At 35.3% G+C, this 18,892-nt stretch overlaps 1 protein-coding gene across 3 annotated transcripts in view; it reads left to right on the top strand.

The window, feature by feature from the left end:
• The window catches only part of PIGN (phosphatidylinositol glycan anchor biosynthesis class N), a 127,428-nt gene that overhangs the window by 12,757 nt on the left and 95,779 nt on the right, over positions 1–18,892 (top strand). For all 3 annotated transcript variants that reach the window (XM_081263670.1, XM_081263669.1, XM_081263668.1), the window contains 4 exons: positions 1,783–1,889; positions 13,584–13,708; positions 15,104–15,234; positions 16,116–16,232. In XM_081263670.1, coding sequence (XP_081119796.1) covers positions 1,783–1,889; positions 13,584–13,708; positions 15,104–15,234; positions 16,116–16,232 — 480 coding nt within the window. The remainder of the gene's footprint in view (positions 1–1,782; positions 1,890–13,583; positions 13,709–15,103; positions 15,235–16,115; positions 16,233–18,892) is intronic.

Here is an 18,892-nt window from a genome sequence, read left to right as displayed (position 1 = left end):
CATATTTGTCACATAGCTTCATTATGATAATGTTGATATATGGTTTATTAAATTTCAATAAATTGTTAAAAGAAATTAATAGATATTCAAATAAAGATTTAAGGGTTAAAATTTATTATTCCTATTTTAATATATTAATTATGCCATATGTGTTGACATTTGATATATATGGCATTAATGGCTTTTAGCCTTTTGGAATGCCATATATTCGATTTGCTAACTTGAAATATGACTTTGGATTTGTTGCATTTGTTCTTGTGCACAAATCTGCAAGTACTACAATATCTCTTGATCGTAGTATTATTATTTTCTAAAATCAGTTGGATGAACTTTATGTCATTACTTTCTTTTTGGTACTGGGGATTGAACTCGAGGGCACTCGACCATTGAGCCACATCCCCAGCCCTATTTTGTATTTAATTTAGAGACAGGATCTCACAGAATTGCTTAGTGCCTCACCATTCCTGAGGCTGGCTTTGAACTCGTGATTCTCCTTTCTCAGCCTCCTGAGCCACTGGGGTTACAGGCGAGTGCCACCACACCCGGCTGTATCATTATCTTTTATGGAAAGCAGAATGATTAATTATTTCACTTAATGGAAAGATTTATAACATGATACTTAGCCATAGATATAATTATAATATTTGGAACTACTGAAGATTATTTTGTGTTCAGAAAGCAAAAATCTATATTCAGAATTTAATATATGATATTCATAGAATATTATACTGAGCAGGCCAAAATAGTTCAGCCATTAATATATTTCCCTTGTTGGGAAGCAGTTTAGGTTTTAGAGGAGCTAGCAGTGGTGAGAGCAGATTAAGTTGATATGCTTTACAAAGTTAAGCCATTACCCTGGTTACAGTTGATAGGGAGGACCAGTGCCTGTATCAAGCATAGTCTATGAGAAATGTTCCATTTCTCTTATGATAACTAGCTAACCCATTCAAGTCTCTTTATTTGGGATGTGTGAAGTAGAATGACTAAGCAGAGGAAGAGAGTCATTATACCTGAACTGATATTGTAGATATTGTCATTACTTTGTTACTTCTCTCCCTTATGATCTGCAAGAGCCTGTCTATCCCAGAAATTAGTTTTAGATTCTTAATAAAATCTTGCAAGTCTATATGATTAATAATTTGTTGATCTCTTCAAACTGGCAATAAGCAGTTATTTATTCCCTTTTATTGAGAAAATACAGTCTATTAATAAGAAAATTGAAATATTTGAACTTTTTCTTGTGTTAGAAAGGTTCTTCATCTATTTTAGATTTTAAATCCTAAGAGGCACATATTTTTTGAATAGTTTAACCCTTAAAGAGAGAGAAACTGTTGCTTTTTGTTGTTGTTTTATTGCATATTAAAATGTTGACTTTGACAAATTGACTACTTACAAGTAATGTATCTGTAAAATTAGAATAAATTAGTAGGAGGACAAAAAATGTAAAAGTATATAGTGTATTCCAGGGCACATAACAAAACTACATGCTAATTATTCCTCCCTTCTGTATTTACCATAAACAAAGTGCTTTATAAAATATTTCTGGTTACTCATAAAAATCTTTAAATGGAACTGGATATCGATGTGCATACCTTTAATCCCAGCCCTTGGAATGCCCAGGCAGGAGGATCATTTGAGTCCAGGAGTTTTAGGTCAGCCTGGGTAACATAATGAGGTCTAGTCTCCAAAAATAAAAAATAAAAAAAATTTAAATTCTTTAAATGATTATCGATTTTTATGAGATTTATTAAAAAATTTATTTTTTCCCAATTTATTTTTTAGGTGCTAGTGGAGACCATGTTTATACTTACAGCTATGATGCTGAAAGAGAGGATTTTGGTGCTGATGATGCAACAAAACTGGATACATGGGTTTTTGATAAAGTTAAGGTAATGTTATTAAGTGATTAATTTACTAAATACATATTAACCAAAGATACCAGAAACTTGTTAGAATATATCTTTTTTGTTTGTTTGTTTTTTGCTAGTGTGAAGTTGAAAGTTCTATATTACAGCACACTACTTTAAAAAGACTGAATTTTAGGAAATTACACATTCTATAATAACCAAGAAGTTTTTAAAAACTAATTTAAAAATATACCCCTTTAAAATTCTGTGTTTCTTTCTGAAGGTAATATGAGTGCTAGATTATGATTCAGAAAAATGTGCCTTCTATTTCTAGTTTGGGGAATCATCCTAGCTAAATCTTCTTGATCTTGTGTCAACCTTAGAAAGTTATCTCTTAAGGTGGTGGATCATGTGAGATTTGCAAAAGCATTTTGAAAACTGCTGTTCAAATGTAAAGCATTGATAATAACAAAGCAGGTGGTATGTTTTTAAAAATTTGTATTTTAAAGGAAGGTAAGCAAAGACAGAAATACAGCAAAGATAGCAATTTATGAATTATTAAATACCTTTGAGTTTCTTTAAGTAATAAAGTTTAAAAACTATTTGATAGTGATAATTGTTAGTTTTGCCAATAATACTATAGACTTTATATTCTCAAAAATTATGTGAAAAAATTTCAGTTGTATTGTTAGTTCTCTCCTTCCTATTAGTCCATTGTTCTTTATATCCAAATAACAACTTCAGATGGATTAGAAGCTCTATTTGATTGGCTTTATTGGCACTTTCCTATGCTGCTAGTGTTGGTGATATGATAGTAATCAGAAAAAAAGAATTTGCCCATGACTTCTTCATAAAATATGGTAGATATATATTAACCAGATAATGTGCAATCATCAACTGTGGTAAATGGTGAGAAGGAAAAATAAAGATAAAGAATAAATTTTTATAACATTTTAATTGAGACTGGACAGTTTTGGGAATGCCTTTCTGGAGAGTTTTGAGATATCCTTTGAAGAGATATAGGAAGCAAAGAAATGGATGGGAAGGAAGGAAAGATTAGTGTGGAACAGAGGACTTAAGGCTAACAATTTATATAAATCTTGGGCCCTAAAGTAAGAGCCAGCAGAAAGGGTTTAAGGACCTGAAAGAAAGAAGGTTAGTGCATCAGAAGCACTGATTGGAAGTGAGGTCTCAGGTGAGGCTAGAGCAAGAAGCAGGGTCTTATCAAGTCAAAATGTTTTCAAATCCATTCTATTTTCTACTCACTTTGGTTTTATTTATTTTTTTTTTTTTTGACTGAGGATTGAACTCAGGACCACTCAACCACGTCCCCAGCCCTATTTTGTGTTTAATTTAAATATAGGGTCTCACTGAGTTGCTTAGCGCCTTGCTATTGCTGAGGCTGGCTTTGAACTCGTGATCCTCCTGTCTCAACCTCCCAAGCCTCTGGGATTACAGGTATGCATCACTGCACCCAGCTCTCACTTTGTTTTTAAATTGTGGCAAAAATACACGTAACATAAAACATACCATCCTAACCATTTTTTTTTATCCTAACCATTTTAAATATACAATTTAGTTGTGTTAAGTACATTCATGTTGTGCAAGCAACCTTCAGAACGTTTTCATCTTGCAAAACTGAGACTCTCTAGCCATTAAATGACCTTTTTCCTTCTTCTCTCAATTCTTGGCAAACACCATTTTGTTATTATACATTATGATATGACCACTCTAGATATTTCATTTCATAAAAAGAGGAATCATATTGCATTTGTCTTTTTATAAGTAGAATAGTGTCCTTCATTAGTTCATCCATGTTGAATCTACTCACTTTAAAACTCAGTTTATACATCATCTCTTGTTAGATCTTTTGTAACTTCTCTTGCTTGATCCTACTCCTACATTGACTTAGGTAACAATCCTCTATATCCTCTATTCTCTATTTTATCATGCTATACTGAGATTGTTGATATGTTACATATTCCCCTTCAATTCTCTCTTTGTATTATATGTGCTATATAATATATAGTAATATATAAAATATACATTGCATTTTATATATATTATTATTACCTATCAGGAAATTGTTTGGTACATAGTTACATGCATTAACTTAGGTTATATTCAGTCAGGTGTAATAGGAAAAAAATAATTTAAAAGTTTACTTCTATCTCTATAAGACAGAAGTCAGCAGTGAGGGATTGAAGCCCTCTAGGATGCTACACAGTATCAATAAGATCCAGTCTCTGAAAATTCTCCATTCCTAGAGTGCAAGTTATCTTCAAGGTCATCTCATGATCTAAGGTAATGTTGGAGTTCCAACTGTTATTTCAGTGTTTAGGTCATCAGTCTAAGGAATCAAAAAGGACCTTCTCTCCTACTGAATTATATTTATTTCAAAGAACCTAAGGTTCACATAGCTATTTGAAATGTTTGATTCATATCTCATGGGTCACAACCACAAGGCACATCTAACTGTAAAAAAGGAGAAAATGTGTAGGTTTTAAGTTTTGAGAATTGCCGTGTCCCATGAAAATCAAAGGTTTTGACACAAGTAAACAGGGAGACTATATGTTGGACGAGTCTTAAGGAGTCTCCCTCAATGCATAGTAAGTACTAGTTGGGTACAGAAATGAATGAATGCTTTAGAAGCAAAATGGACCAGTTGATCCTGCAATTTCTACATGTGGTAAAAGTAAGAATTCATACCCCATTTGAATTAAATGTATGATATATGATATGTCAAGATCATTGTAATGTTTTGAGCAACCAATAAAAAAATAAATAAATAAAAGTGTGGGGAGAGTTCTGAAGAAAAATCAAAGGGACCTCAATAGAAGCAAAGGACCAGGAGGAGGGAGGAGGGGAAGGTAAAGGAAAATATTGGGGAATGATATTATTCAAATTATATTGTTATATCATGAATATATATGACTATGTAACAACAAATCCCACCATTATGTACAATAATAATACAGCAATAAAAATATAAATAATTAAAATAGTTTTACTTATGAGTATTAAAAAAAAAAGCCAAAGTAGAGGCTGATGGGCTTAAGAGATTATATTGAGGGGAAAGAAGCTAGGAGCACATTTTACTAATTATATCCAGCAGATCAACTTTTTAAAAGACAATGGGAATCGAGCACTAAGAAACAGGTTGAGCTCTACGAGATTCATATCTCATAGCTTCCCAAATCTTCTATCTGTGTATGAATGAACAGCACTTTTTACATAGCTGATTACTTTTTACTAGTCATAAAATTAGAAATTTAATTCAAGTTAGTTGCTCAGTTTTTGCTTGTTAGCTTTCAATTATAAGTTTAGAATTTAACTCCTTTTTTAAAAAAAACTTGTTATTCCCATCTAGATTTAAAAGTTCTTAGGGTTTAGGAAGAATGTATAGGAAAGATGGGAAATAGCTGTATACTTTTGAGGAGTATGGTAGAAATTTACATATTTTAAAAATTTATTTTTTAAGACAGCCTTTCCTATTTATTTTCTTAATTGTGATATAAACCAGGGGCACTTTACCAATAGTTACATCCTAGTTCTTTATATTATTTTAAAAATTTTGATAAGAGTGTCTGGCTAAGTTACTGAAGGTTTGTCTTGAACTTGCACTCTTCCTACCTCCTCCTCTCACGTTGCTAGGATTATATAGGTGTAAGCCTGGTTAAAAAAAAAATTATTCCTACTTTTGATCAATTTCTCTAATAGCACTATATATATATACACACACACATATATATATTTAATACTTGTTTAGTTGTAGACAGACATAAAATCTTTATTTTATTTATTTGTTTTTATATGGTGCTGAGGATCGAACCCAGTGCCTCACACGTGCAAGGCAAATGCTCTTACCAATTGAGCTACAACCCCAACCCCCATTTATATATTTTTTTATTTTTATTTTTTTTTATTGGTTGTTCACAACATTACAAAGCTCTTGACATATCATATTTCATACATTAGAATCAAGTGGGTTATGAACTCCCATTTTTACCCCAAATACAGATTGCAGAATCACATCGGTTGCACATCCACATTTTTACATACTGCCATATTAGTGACTGTTGTATTCTGCTACCTTTCCTATCCTCTACTATCCCCCCCCCCTCCCCTCCCATCTTCTCTCTCTACCCCATCTACTGTAATTCATTTCCCTCCTTGTTTATTATCCCATTCCCCTCACAACCTCTTATATGTAATTTTGTATAACAATGAGGGTCTCCCTCCATTTCCATGCAATTTCCCTTTTTTCTCCCATTCCCTCTCACGTCATGTCTCTGTTTAATGTTAATCTTTTCTTCCTGCTCTTCCTCCCTGCTCTGTTCTTAGTTGCTCTCATTATATCAAAGAAGACATTTGGTATTTGTTTTTTAGGGATTGGCTAGCTTCACTAAGCATAATCTGCTCTAATGCCATCCATTTCCCTGCAAATTCCATGATTTTGTCAATTTTTAGTGCTGCGTAATACTCCATGGTGTATAAATGCCACATTTTTTTTACCCATTCATCTATTGAAGGGCATCTGGGTTGATTCCACAGTCTAGCAATTGTGAATTGTGCTGCTATGAACATCGATGTGGAGTTTCCCTGTAGCATGCTCTTTTAAGGTCTTCAGGGAATAGTCCGAGAAGGGCAATAGCTGGGTCAAATGGTGGTTCCATTCCCAGCTTTCCCAGGAATCTCCATACTGCTTTCCAAATTGGCTGCACCAATTTGCAGTCCCACCAGCAATGTACAAGAGTACCCTTTTCCCCACATCCTCACCAGCACTTGTTGTTGTTTGACTTCATAATGGCTGCCAGTCTTACTGGGGTGAGATGGTATCTTAGGGTGGTTTTGATTTGCATTTCCTTGACTGCTAGAGATGGTGAGCATTTTTTCATGTACTTGTTGATTGTTTGTATGTCCTCCTCTGTGAAGTGTTTGTTCATGTCCTTGGCCCATTTGTTGATTGGGTTATTTGTTTTCTTATTGTCTAATTTTTTTGAGTTCTTTGTATACTCTGGATATTAGGGCTCTATCTGAAGTGTGAGGAGTAAAAATTTGTTCCCATGATGTAGGCTCCCTATTTACCTCTCTTATTGTTTCTCTTGCTGAGAAAAAACTTTTCAGTTTAAGGAAGTCCCATTTGTTGATTCTTGTTATTAACTCTTGTGCTATGGGTGTCCTATTAAGGAATTTGGAGCCCGACCCCACAATATGTAGATCGGAGCCAACTTTTTCTTCTATCAGGCGCAGAGTCTCTGATTTGATATCTAGCTCCTTGATCCACTTTGAGTTGACTTTTGTGCATGGCGAGAGGAGGGGATTCAGTTTCATTTTGTTGCATATGGATTTCCAGTTTTCCCAACACCATTTGTTGAAGATGCTATCCTTCCTCCATTGCATGCTTTTAGCTCCTTTGTCTAATATAAGGTAGTTGTAATTTTGTGGGTTGGTCTCTGTGTCCTCTATTCTGTACCATTGGTCCACCCGCCTGTTTTGGTACCAGTACCATGCTGTTTTTGTTACTATTGCTCTGTAGTGCAGTTTGAAGTCTGGTATTGCTATACCACCTGATTCACACTTCCTGCTTAGAATTGTTTTTGCTATCTGGGTCTTTTATTTTTCCATATGAATTTCATGATTGCTTTATCTATTTCTACAAGAAATGTCGTTGGGATTTTGATTGGCATTGCATTAAACCTATAGAGAACTTTTGGTAATATCGCCATTTTGATGATGTTAGTTCTGCCTATCCATGAACAGGGTATATTTTTCCATCTTCTAAGATCTTCTCCTATTTCTCTCTTTAGGGTTCTGTAGTTTTCATTGTATAAGTCTTTCACCTCTTTTGTTAGGTTGATTCCCAAGTATTTTATTTTTTTGGAGGATATTGTGAATGGAGTGTTTTTCCTCATTTCCGTTTCAGAAGTTTTGTCGCTGATATACAGAAATGCCTTTGATTTATGTGTGTTGATTTTATATCCTGCCACTTTGCTGAATTCATTTATTAGTTCTAGTAGTTTTTTTGTAGACCCTTTTGGGTCTTCTATGTATAGAATCATGTCATCTGCAAATAGTGATAATGTAAGTTCTTCTTTTCCTTTTTTATGCCTTTAATTTCTTTCGTCTGTCTAATTGCTCTGGCCAGTGTTTCAAGAACTATATTGAATAGAAGTGGTGATAGGGGGCATCCCTGTCTTGTTCCAACATAAAAGGATGCTGTACTTTGTCAAATGCTTTTTCTGCGTCTATCGAGATGATCATATGGTTCTTATCTTTAAGTCTATTGATGTGGTGAATAACATTTATTGATTTTCATATATTGAACCATCCTTGCATCCCAGGGATGAATCCTACTTGATCATGGTGCACAATTTTTTTGATGTGCCTTTGTATCCGATTCGCCAGAATTTTATTGAGGATTTTTGCATCTAGGTTCATCAGAGATATTGGTCTGTAGTTTTCTTTCTTTGAGGTGTCTTTGTCTGGTTTCGGAATCAGGGTGATGTTGGCCTCATAGAATGAATTTGGCAGAGCTCCCTCTTTTTCTATTTCCTGAAATAACTTGAAAAGTATTGGTATTAATTCTTCTTTAAAGGTTTTGTAAAACTCCGCTGTGTACCCATCCAGTCCTGGGCTTTTCTTGGTTGGTAGTCTTTTGATGGCTTCTTCTATTTCATCCATTGATATTGGTCTGTTTAAATTGTGTGTATCCTCCTGACTTAGTCTGGGCAAATCATATGACCTAAGAAATTTATCAATGTCTTCACTATCTTCTATTTTATTGGAATATAGGTTTTCAAAATAATTTCTAATTGTCTTCTGTATTTCTTTAGCATCTGTTGATATTGCCTTTTTCATCCCGTATGTTAGTAATTTGAGTTCTCTCTCTTCTCTTCGTTAGCATGGCTAAGGGTCTGTCGATCTTATTTATTTTTTCAAAGAACCAACTTTTAGTTTTGTTAATTTTTTTCAATAGTTTCTTTTGTTTCAGTTTCGTTGATTTCTGCTCTGATTTTAATTATTTCTTGCCTTCTGCTACATTTGCTGTTGTTTTGCTCTTCCTTTTCTAGGGCTTTGAGATGAAGTGTGAGCTCATTATTTGTTGGTTTTTCCTTTTTTTGAGGAATGACCTCCAGGCGATGAATTTCCCTCTTAAAACTGCTTTCATTGTGTCCCATAGATTCCGATATGTTGTGTCTGTATTTTCATTTATCTCTAAGAATTTTTTGATTTCCTCCTTTATGTCTTCTGTAACTCATTGATCATTCAGTAACAGATTGTTCATTTTCCATGTGATGTAGGATTTTTCCTTCCTTCTTTTATCATTGATTTCCAGTTTCATTCCATTATGATCCAATACAATGCATGGTATTATCTCCACCCCTTTATATTTACTGAGGGTTGCCCTATGGCATAATATACGGTCTATTTTTGAGAAGGATCTATGTGCTGCTGAGAAAAAAGTATATCCACTTGATGATGGTTGATATATTCTATATATGTCAGTTAAGTCTAGGTTATTGATTGTGATATTGAGGTCAATAGTTTCTTTGTTCAACTTTTGTTTGGAGGATCTGTCCAATGGTGAGAGAGGTGTGTTGAAGTCACCCATAATTATTGTGTTGTGGTCTATTTGATTCTTGAACTTGAGGAGAGTTTGTTTTATGAACATCGCAGCACCATTATTTGGTGCATAAATATTGATAATTGTTATGTCTTGTTGGTCAATGGTTCCTTTTAACAGTATATAATGTCCTTCCTTATCCCTTTTGATTAACTTAGTCTTGAAGTTGATTTTATTCGATATGAGAATGGCCACCCCCGGTTGCTTATGAGGACCATGTGCGTGGTATATTTTTTCCCAACCTTTCACCTTGAGCCTGTGTATGTCTTTTCCAATCAGATGTGTCTCCTGGAGGAAGCATATTGTTGGATTTGTTTTTTTTAATCCATGTTACCAGCCTATGTTGCTTTATTGGAGAGTTTAAACCATTAATGTTTAGAGTTACTATTGATATATGGTTTGTACTTCCTGTCATGTTTGATTATTTATCTTTTTTTTTTCTAATTTAGTTTGTTTCTCCATGATTAGCTTTCCCCCCGTCCTCTGTCTTTACCGAGGCACTTCCCACTGATGGTTTTGGTTATTGTTTTTCATTTCTTCCTTGTGTAGTGTTTGGCTCAAGATGCTTTGCAATGCTGGTTTTCTGGCTACAAGTTCTTTTAGCTTTTGTTTATCATGAAAGATTTTTATTTCATTGTCGTACCTGAAGCTTAATTTTGCTGGATACAGAATTCTTGGTTGGCATCCATTGTCTTTCAGTGTTTAAAATACGTTGTTCCAGGATCTTCTCTCTTTCAGCGTCTGTGATGAAAAATCCGTTGTTCACCTTATTGGTTTACCCCTAAATGTAATCTGCCTCCTTTTTCTTGTAGCTTTTAATATTTTCTCTTTGTTCTGTATATTGGATATCTTCATAACAATGTGTCTTGGCGTTGGTCTACTGTGATTTTGTGTGCTCGGTGTCCTGTATGCATCTACAATTTGTATATCTGTTTCCTTTTTTATTTCTGGAAAGTTTTCTGTAATTATTTCATTCAGCAGGTTACTCATTCCCTTGGTATGAATCTCTGTACCTTCCTCTATCCCGATGACTCGTAAGTTTGGTTTTTTTATGTTATCCCGAATCTCTTGGATGTTTTTCTCGTGATTTTTTTACCAGCCTATGTGAGTTGGCTAGACTCTTTTCAAGATGATATATTTTGTCTTCATTATCTGACGTTCTGGCTTCTACTTGCTCCACTCTGTTAGTGACACTCTCGATTGAGTTTTTAATTTGGTTTATCGTTTCCTTCATTTCTAGAATTATTGTTTGATTTTTTTTATAATCTCTATCTCCCGATAAAGATGCTTAACTTCTTCTTTTATCTGTTTATGTAATTCATTTTCAATGTGATCTTTCGCTGTTTGGATTTTCTGTCTTGTATCCTGTTTAAGGTTCCTTTCCATCTGTCTAAGGTATTCCTTGAGTTCTTTATATGGCCATTTTTCTGATGACTCTAGGTCCTCCTGAATATTTAGGCTGTCTTTCATTGTTTGTACTCCTTTTCTTCCTTGCTTTTTTATGCTCATGTTACTTCTTGTTCTGTTTGACTGCTGAGTTACTGTTTACTCTTATAAATTTATTTGATGCTTGGGAGGAAAGATATTAGAAGGGAAGGGACGAAGTCACTAAAGAGAATGAGTGTAGGCACGTAGAATTCAAGGAAGGGGGAATAAGAAAATTGAAAAGAAATGAAAAGACAAAAGAAAAAAGTGAAAATAAAGAAAGAAAGAAAAAACAAAGAAATAAAAATTTAAAACCAAAAAAAAATTATAATGATAATAAAAAATGGAAATTAAAGTTTAAAAAATAATAGTAATAATAATAAAATAAAAAGAATTAAAAAAAAATTGAAACCATTAATAAAAAAGTTAAAGAACATCAACAACAAAAAAAATGAAAATAAAATAATAAAATAATAATAATAATCATCATTAAAAAAATAATAATAATAATAAATGCAGTCATACAGCTCGATTAACTTCTTTTCCAGTAGGTGGAGCTGTGCCCACTGGGCCCAGCTTCTCTTCTCGATAGGTGGGAACCAATCACTGTGTAGCAGCTCTTCCTCCCAGACTGTGCGGGTCTCCAATCCTGAGTGCCTAGGGCCTTCTCTTGTGTTTCCTCAAGCCAGGCCCTGCTCACCTGTGACGCTCACCACAATACTGGCTACACGCCAGGTCTGCTGCTCCTGGGAGCCCTGTTTTCATGGATGCCTGGGCACACTCTCCCTGTTTGCCTCCCTCATAGCCTAAGTTTGTAGAGCTTGGGGCTGAGAACCCCCAGCGAATTTGTTTGCCCTCTGGTAGCAACTCCCCTGGTAGCTGGTGCAAGGGACCTCAGTTGTCAGCACTGGTGGGAGCGGTAGCCGGGAGTTCTGCGCCGCTAGTCCCGCGTCACACCTGATTCTCTCGGTCTGGCTACCGTGCTCGGTTGGCTTTTACCTCTGTGAGTTCAGGCCGGCTGACTAGTTATTTCAGCGGGATCGTCAGTGCTGAGTCCCGAGAAGCAGGCTAACCGGAGCTAGAATGTAGCCGATCCGGGCTCGGTGTGTTCTGAGAAGGCCAGACTATTCGCCCCGGATCTACTTCAGCTCAACATTGCCTAGTGGTCCTGAGCAAACAGCATTTTGATAGTTTACTTCTCCCTATGCCCGCACAGCTGAAGGGGTTAGAGACTTGATCTCTCCTCGTCCGCCGCCATGTTGGATCACTTAGATTTTAAATTGTCACTCATCTTATCAGCTGTTCCATTTTACTCAGTGGGTCGGCGTCTCACTCGCGCGGTGAAGAGTCTGCTCTAAGGTGTTCCTCTGGAAGTGGCGGCAGCGGCAGCGCCCAGCTGCGGCAGATGGGACGCCCGGGGAGGTGGTGCGGGCTGGGGGAGGGGAGGCAGCGCCGCGGGCCCGTGCGGGCTGGGTGACTGGACACATGAGAGCGTGGGCGGGCGGGGGAAAGAAATTGAGGTCCAGATTTAGGGAGTGAGCGTGGGAGGATAGATGGCTGGGGAGAAGCAAAGCGGAAAGGCGGAGAGCAGAAGGAAAAGGGGCCGAGAGAGCCGGGCAGCTCAGGGGCTGCAGCCTTACTGCTCACGCTGGAGTTGTGACGGACTCACTCCACCTTGGCTGGAGTCGTGACGGATTCACTTCACCTAGGCCCCTTTCTTGACACAGTGCTTAGTCTTTGTCGACAGATCTCCTTTAATGATCTTTACTTTTTCTTTTAAGACTCGGCAACACACGCTGCGGGCGCGGCGGCGCGGAGCACAGAGCGGCTCACTCCCTTCCCACTGCCATCTTACTCTCATGTTCCCATTTATATTTTTAACATTTATAATAATGAAGAATTATTTGAGAAAAAAAAACTTCAATGCTTCAAAGCTTTGTTGAAAAATTAAACATTGCTTGTTGAAAGTTAACATATTCTAACCAGGTGTGGTGCACATTCCTGTAATCCCAGAGACTTAAGAGGCTAAGGTAGGAGGATTGGAAATTTGAGGCTAGCCTCAGCAACTTAGTAAAGGGCTGGAGATGTTGCTCGGTGGTTAAATGCCCTGGGTTAAATCCTTGATACAAAAAAAAAAATTAACATTTTCTACAGTTGGAGGCATTTATATAAACAACAATGATATATTTTGGTATAGCCAGTTGGCTTATTTAAAATTACTTAAAAGTACTTTCCATGGGTATTTGCATATATGTTCATGTGTATAAGATGAATCATTTGTCTTGGAAGGGGTCAGGAATCCAATTTTTCATTATGCAATAAATAACTTTTGAATTTTATTTCATTAAGTAGATATTTTTCTATTATAGTGTGAAGAACAGATTCTTGCTGAGGTAAAAAAGTATTTAGGAATCTACTCACAATGTTCTTAATGAGAGATTATGGTTGGACTAGAATGGTAGCGGACAGGAGAAAGAGAACAGGTTCAGCTCTGAATATATTTAAAAATAATAAATCAGTTCTATTTTTGGTTCTCGCTGAAATTTTTCTTCAACCTGTTATATTTTATTAAGTTAGGTGTGTCATAACAGTGATATTAAGTTTTCATAAAATTAAGATCTCCTTTCTGTTACCTTTTAAATAAAATAAATGAACTAATTTTTAAACTGATTTGTTACACATAGGACTTCTTTCATGCTTCCAGAAACAATCAATCTTTGCTTTCTAAAGTAAATGAAGAAAAGGTAGTTTTTTTCTTACATTTATTAGGACTGGATACAAATGGACATGCCCACCGACCATCATCAAGGTAATTTTAATGTGTTCAATTTGATTTTTTTTGTTTGAGGGAAATCGCTATGCCCCTTGAACTTCTAAATTATTATGCCATTTTCTTCGTATTAAAACAAAGAGCTAATATTTTAAAGAACTAGTAGAATATACAGCAAATTCTTAATTATATGAGATATAAGGTGGGTGGTAATCCCAGAAGTTTGGGAGACTAAGGCAGGAGTATCACAAATTCAAGGCCAGCCTAGGCAGCTTAGCAAGACCCGGTCTCAAAAAATAAAAAGCAGGGCTGGGGATGTGGCTCAAGCGGTAGCGCGCTCGCCTGGCATGCGTGCGGCCCGGGTTCGATCCTCAGCACCACATACCAACAAAGATGTTGTGTCCGCCGAGAACTAAAAAATAAATATTAAAAATTCTCTCTCTCTCTCTCTCTCTCTCTCTCTCTCTCTCTCTCTAAAAAATAAAAATAAAAAAAAATAAAAAGCATAAGAGATGTTACTTAATGGTAAGGCACCCCTGGGTTCAATCCCCAATACCAAAAAATTAAAAAATTGTAGAGTAGTTAAAATTACATGTGTTATAGTTGTGTTACTTATTAAAATAACATCTCCTGTACATATATTCCATATTCTTTTCATTATCAAGGCAAAGAAAAATATTTCATTTGAAATATCTATATTTTAGAAATTTATCAATTAGTCTTGAAATAAAAAGTATTTTTATCATGTTAATTTTGACATCACAAAAAAGATGTAATTCCTTGTGTGTTTCATTGCATTGTATCTAGCAAATAATATATTAAGTTTTCTATATATTTTCATGGCAGTCTTTATATATAGTAGCAAATTTTTTTCTCACTTTGGCAGAGCATAAGAGAAAGAAATCTCTTTTATTCCTTATTTTGTATTTGTATTGATACATCTAATACAAATATAAAGTATATTGAAATAACTGCCAGTATTGTTTGTTTGATTGATATATTCAAATGAGAACATCTTTGTTCAACTGCTTGGAAAGGTTAAATATAATTTGCTCAAGACATATCAGACTCTTTTTAGGATGAAGACATTCTGTCCTTGAAACAGTGACACTTATCTATTCAGATAATCAGAACAGCAGAGTTTATATTATCAGAGAATATGAAGTCATCGTTATCTCATTTGGGACCTAAAGAGTTCATTAAAATATATGTGCTAATCAGTACCTCCTTTTAAACCATCTTTTAAAGCTGTTTCAGGTTCTTTTGTTCTTTAAAGGAGAAAAAATTATTTTTCATAATCTAAAGAGCTCTGAATTTTATTAAAGACTAAAAGGATTTTATGAATTCCTAACATTGAATGTAAAGAGTCCATTTTTGAATAAATGTTTTCTCTTCAAGTTAATTTAATTTGCTCTTCTGCTTCTTTATAAACAGGGAGTATAAAGACAACATTAAAATAGTTGATGATAGAGTAAAAGAAATTGTCTCCATGTTTCAACATTTTTATGGAAATGATGGAAAAACAGCATTTATTTTTACCTCTGACCATGGAATGACAGACTGGGGTTAGTATCTCTTTAAGTGATATGTACCTTACAGGTAAAATAGTGAATAATGTAGTTTGTAGGTATCTTATAATGTCTTATTTCATGTAAAGTGGCTAGCACAGAGTAGTCATACTCTTAAAATGTTAGTGGAAAAAGAATGATCTTATGTAAAGAATCTTTTTTTTCTAATTGTAAGAAGTATTTACAAATGAAAAACTAGGAAAAAAAAGTATGGAGAAGAAATATCTGTCTGCCTAGAATTTACCATATGTGATGATAAAGGGGTGATATTAGGACAGTATTACTGAGGGGCCTAGAACTGCTAAAATTCTATCTGAAATAAGCCTGTGTTGCCTGTTAGACTCCCAAGGCAAAAGTACTATGTACTCAAGAGAATGAAATAATGAATGTCAAGATGAGGTGTGGACCTCCAGATCACATGAAAGAATCCTAGTGGCTGGGTCTACTTTATGAAGGATTTCTTTTAGCTATACCAGCTTTATCCATATACCTTGCTGTTCTCTGCAGAAGCCTGTACTGCTTGCTCCAAGTCTGAGTGGTTACTCCCTCAAGGAGCCCTCCCATGTTCTTTCTTCTCCATACTACTCTGGTAATAGGAACAGCTTCTCCATCATTTCCTGTTATTATTTTAATTTTTCTTCTTTCAATAAGTTACTCAGCAGACATTCTTGTTTTATTATTGTTTTTGTTTTTGCTTGTTTGTTTTGATGCTCTGACTTATGGGAATATTTCAAACTAATTGTTTTGAAAATCTACAAGCATTTAGAATGCGGTGGCTAGAATTAGTGATATATGGATTAACTCTTTAAAACAAGGTATTTTTAAAATAGTGATAAGTTCTTATATGTGTCTTATTACTCTTGATGCCTTATTTATAGGTTCCCATGGGGCTGGTCATCCTTCAGAGACTTTGACTCCTTTAGTCACTTGGGGAGCTGGAATCAAGTATCCCCAAAAAGTATCAGCTCAACAATTTGACGATGAGTTTTTGAAAGGTATAAGTATTTGTTTCTATCATTTTATAAACATTATATTTGAAAGTAAAACTAAAATTAACATTTTAAAATAATTTTTTAATAATCACTTTTCAAATTATAGGTTTTTTTCTATATCCAAATGATTTTGAGAAAACTTTATTATAAATAATATGTTTTTTATTAAAGAGAGAGAGAATTTTTTTAATATTTATTTTTCAGTTTTTGGTGGACAGAACATCTTTATTTTTTTATTTTTTATTTTATGTGGTGCTGAGGATCAAACCCAGTGCCCTGCGCATGCCAGGCGAGCGCGTTACTGCTTGAGCCACATCCCCAGCCCTGTTTTTTTTTAATTAGTTACACATGACAGTACAATGATCTTGACATATCATACATTTGAATCAAATGAGGTATAATTTCTCATTTTTCTGAGTGTACAGGTTGCAGAATCACATTGGTCATACAGTCACGTGTATACATTCAGCAATACTAGTGTCTATTTTATTCTGCTGTCCTTCCCTTCCTCCCTTCCCCTTCCCTCCCCTCCCATAACGTCTCTCTACCCAATCTAATGTGACACACTTCTTTTTTTTTTCCCCTCACATCATCATACATGTATTCTGTATAATGATGAGGGTCTCCTTCCATCTTCTGTGCAATTCCCCTTCTCCCTCCCTTTCTCTCCTACCTCTCTTCCCTATTTAGTGGTAATCTTCTTCTCATGCTCTTCTCCCTATCCCATTTTCAGTCACCCCCCTTATATCAGAGAAGACATTCAGCATTTGTTTTTTAGGGATTGGCTAACTTCACTTAGCATAATCTGCTCTAATGCCCTCCATTTCCCTGCAAATGCCATGATCTTGTTATTTTTAGTGCTGAGTAATATTCCATTGTGTACAAATGCCACATTTATTTTTTATCCATTCATCTATTGAAGGGCATCTAGATTGGTTCCACAGTCTATCTATTGTGATTTGAACTGCTATAAACATTGATGTGGCTGTGTCCCTGTAGTATGCTCTCTTTAGGTCTTTTGGGTATAGTCCGAGAAGGAATAACTGGGTCAAATGGTGGTTCCATTCCCGGCTTTCCAAGGAATCTCCATACTGCTTTCCAAATTGGCTGCACCAATTTGCAGTCCCACCAGCAATGTACAAGTGTACCCTTTTCCCCACATCCTCGCCAGCACTTATTATCGTTTGACTTCATAATGACTGCCATTCTTACTGGAGTGAGATGGTATCTTAGAGTAGTTTTAATTTGCATTTCTCTAATTGCTAGAGATGGTGAGCATTTTTTCGTGTATTTGTTGATTGATTATATATCCTCTTCTGAGAAGTGTCTGTTCAGGTCCTTGGCCCATTTGTTGATTGGGTTATTTATTTTTTTGGTGTTTAATTTTTTGAGTTCTTTCTATACTCTAGAGATTATTAGAGCTCTATCTGATGTGTGAGGGGTAAAAATTTGTTCCCAGGATGTAGGCTCCCTGTGTACCTCACATATTATTTCTCTTGCTGAGAAAAAACTTTTTAGTTTGAATTCGTCCCATTTGTTGATTCTTGGTTTTAACTCTTGTGCTATAGGTGTCTTATTAAGGAATTTGAGGCCTGACCCCACGTGATGGAGATTAGGGCCAACTTTTTCTTCTATTAGACGCAGAGTCTCTGGTTTGATTCCTAGCTCCTTGATCCATTTTGAGTTAACTTTTGTACATGGTGAGAGAAAGGGATTCAATTTCATTTTGTTGCATATGGAGTTCCAGATCTCCCAGCACCATTTGTTGAAGATGCTATCCTTTCTCCATTGCATGCTTTTAGCACCTTTGTCTAATATAAGGTAGTTGTAATTTTGTGGGTTGGTCTCTATGTCCTCTATTCTGTACCATTGGTCTACCAGCCTGTTTTGGTGCCAGTACCATGCTGTTTTTGTTACTATTGCTCTGTAGTATAGTTTAAAATCTGGTATCGCTATACTGCCTGTTTCACTTTTCCTGCTTAGAATTGCTTTAGCTATTCTGGGTCTCTTATTTTTCCAGATGAATTTTATGATTGCTTTTTCTATTTCTGCAAGGAATGCCATTGGGATTTTGATTGGAATTGCATTGAATCTGTAAAGTGCTTTTGGTAATATGGCCATTTTATTAATATTAATTCTGTCTATCTATGAGCAAGGTATATCTTTCCATTTTCTAAGGTCTTCTATTTCTTTCTTTAGGGTTCTGTAGTTTTCATTGTATAGATCTTTCACCTCTTTTGTTAGGTTGATTCCCAAGTATTTTATTTTATTTTTTATTTTTTTGAGGATATTGTGAATGGGGTAGTTTTCCTCATTTCCATTTCAGAGGATTTGTCACTGATATACAGAAATGCCTTTGATTTATGGGTGTTGATTTTATATCTTATATCCTGCCACTTTGCTGAATTCATTTACTAGTTCTAGAAGTTTCTTAGTAGAACCTTTTGGGTCATCCTTGAAGATTTTAAATAGTAAGTCAGTATACTATCTTAAACATTTGGGGTTAGTAATCATAGGAATTTCACAGCTACAATGTAAAAATATTTTGTAAGCCACTGCCATCACAGAAAGAAAACGAATAAAAAGAAACTTGTATTGACTACTGTGCTATCAGTTGCCTTAATAACTCTCTGAAACAAGATTGTAATGAGTTGTGGTCATAC

Source organism: Spermophilus citellus, assembly GCF_964194105.1.
Source record: "Spermophilus citellus genome assembly, chromosome: 12".
Classification (NCBI taxonomy): domain Eukaryota; kingdom Metazoa; phylum Chordata; class Mammalia; order Rodentia; family Sciuridae; genus Spermophilus; species Spermophilus citellus.
This window is presented reverse-complemented; position numbering and strand designations above follow the sequence as displayed.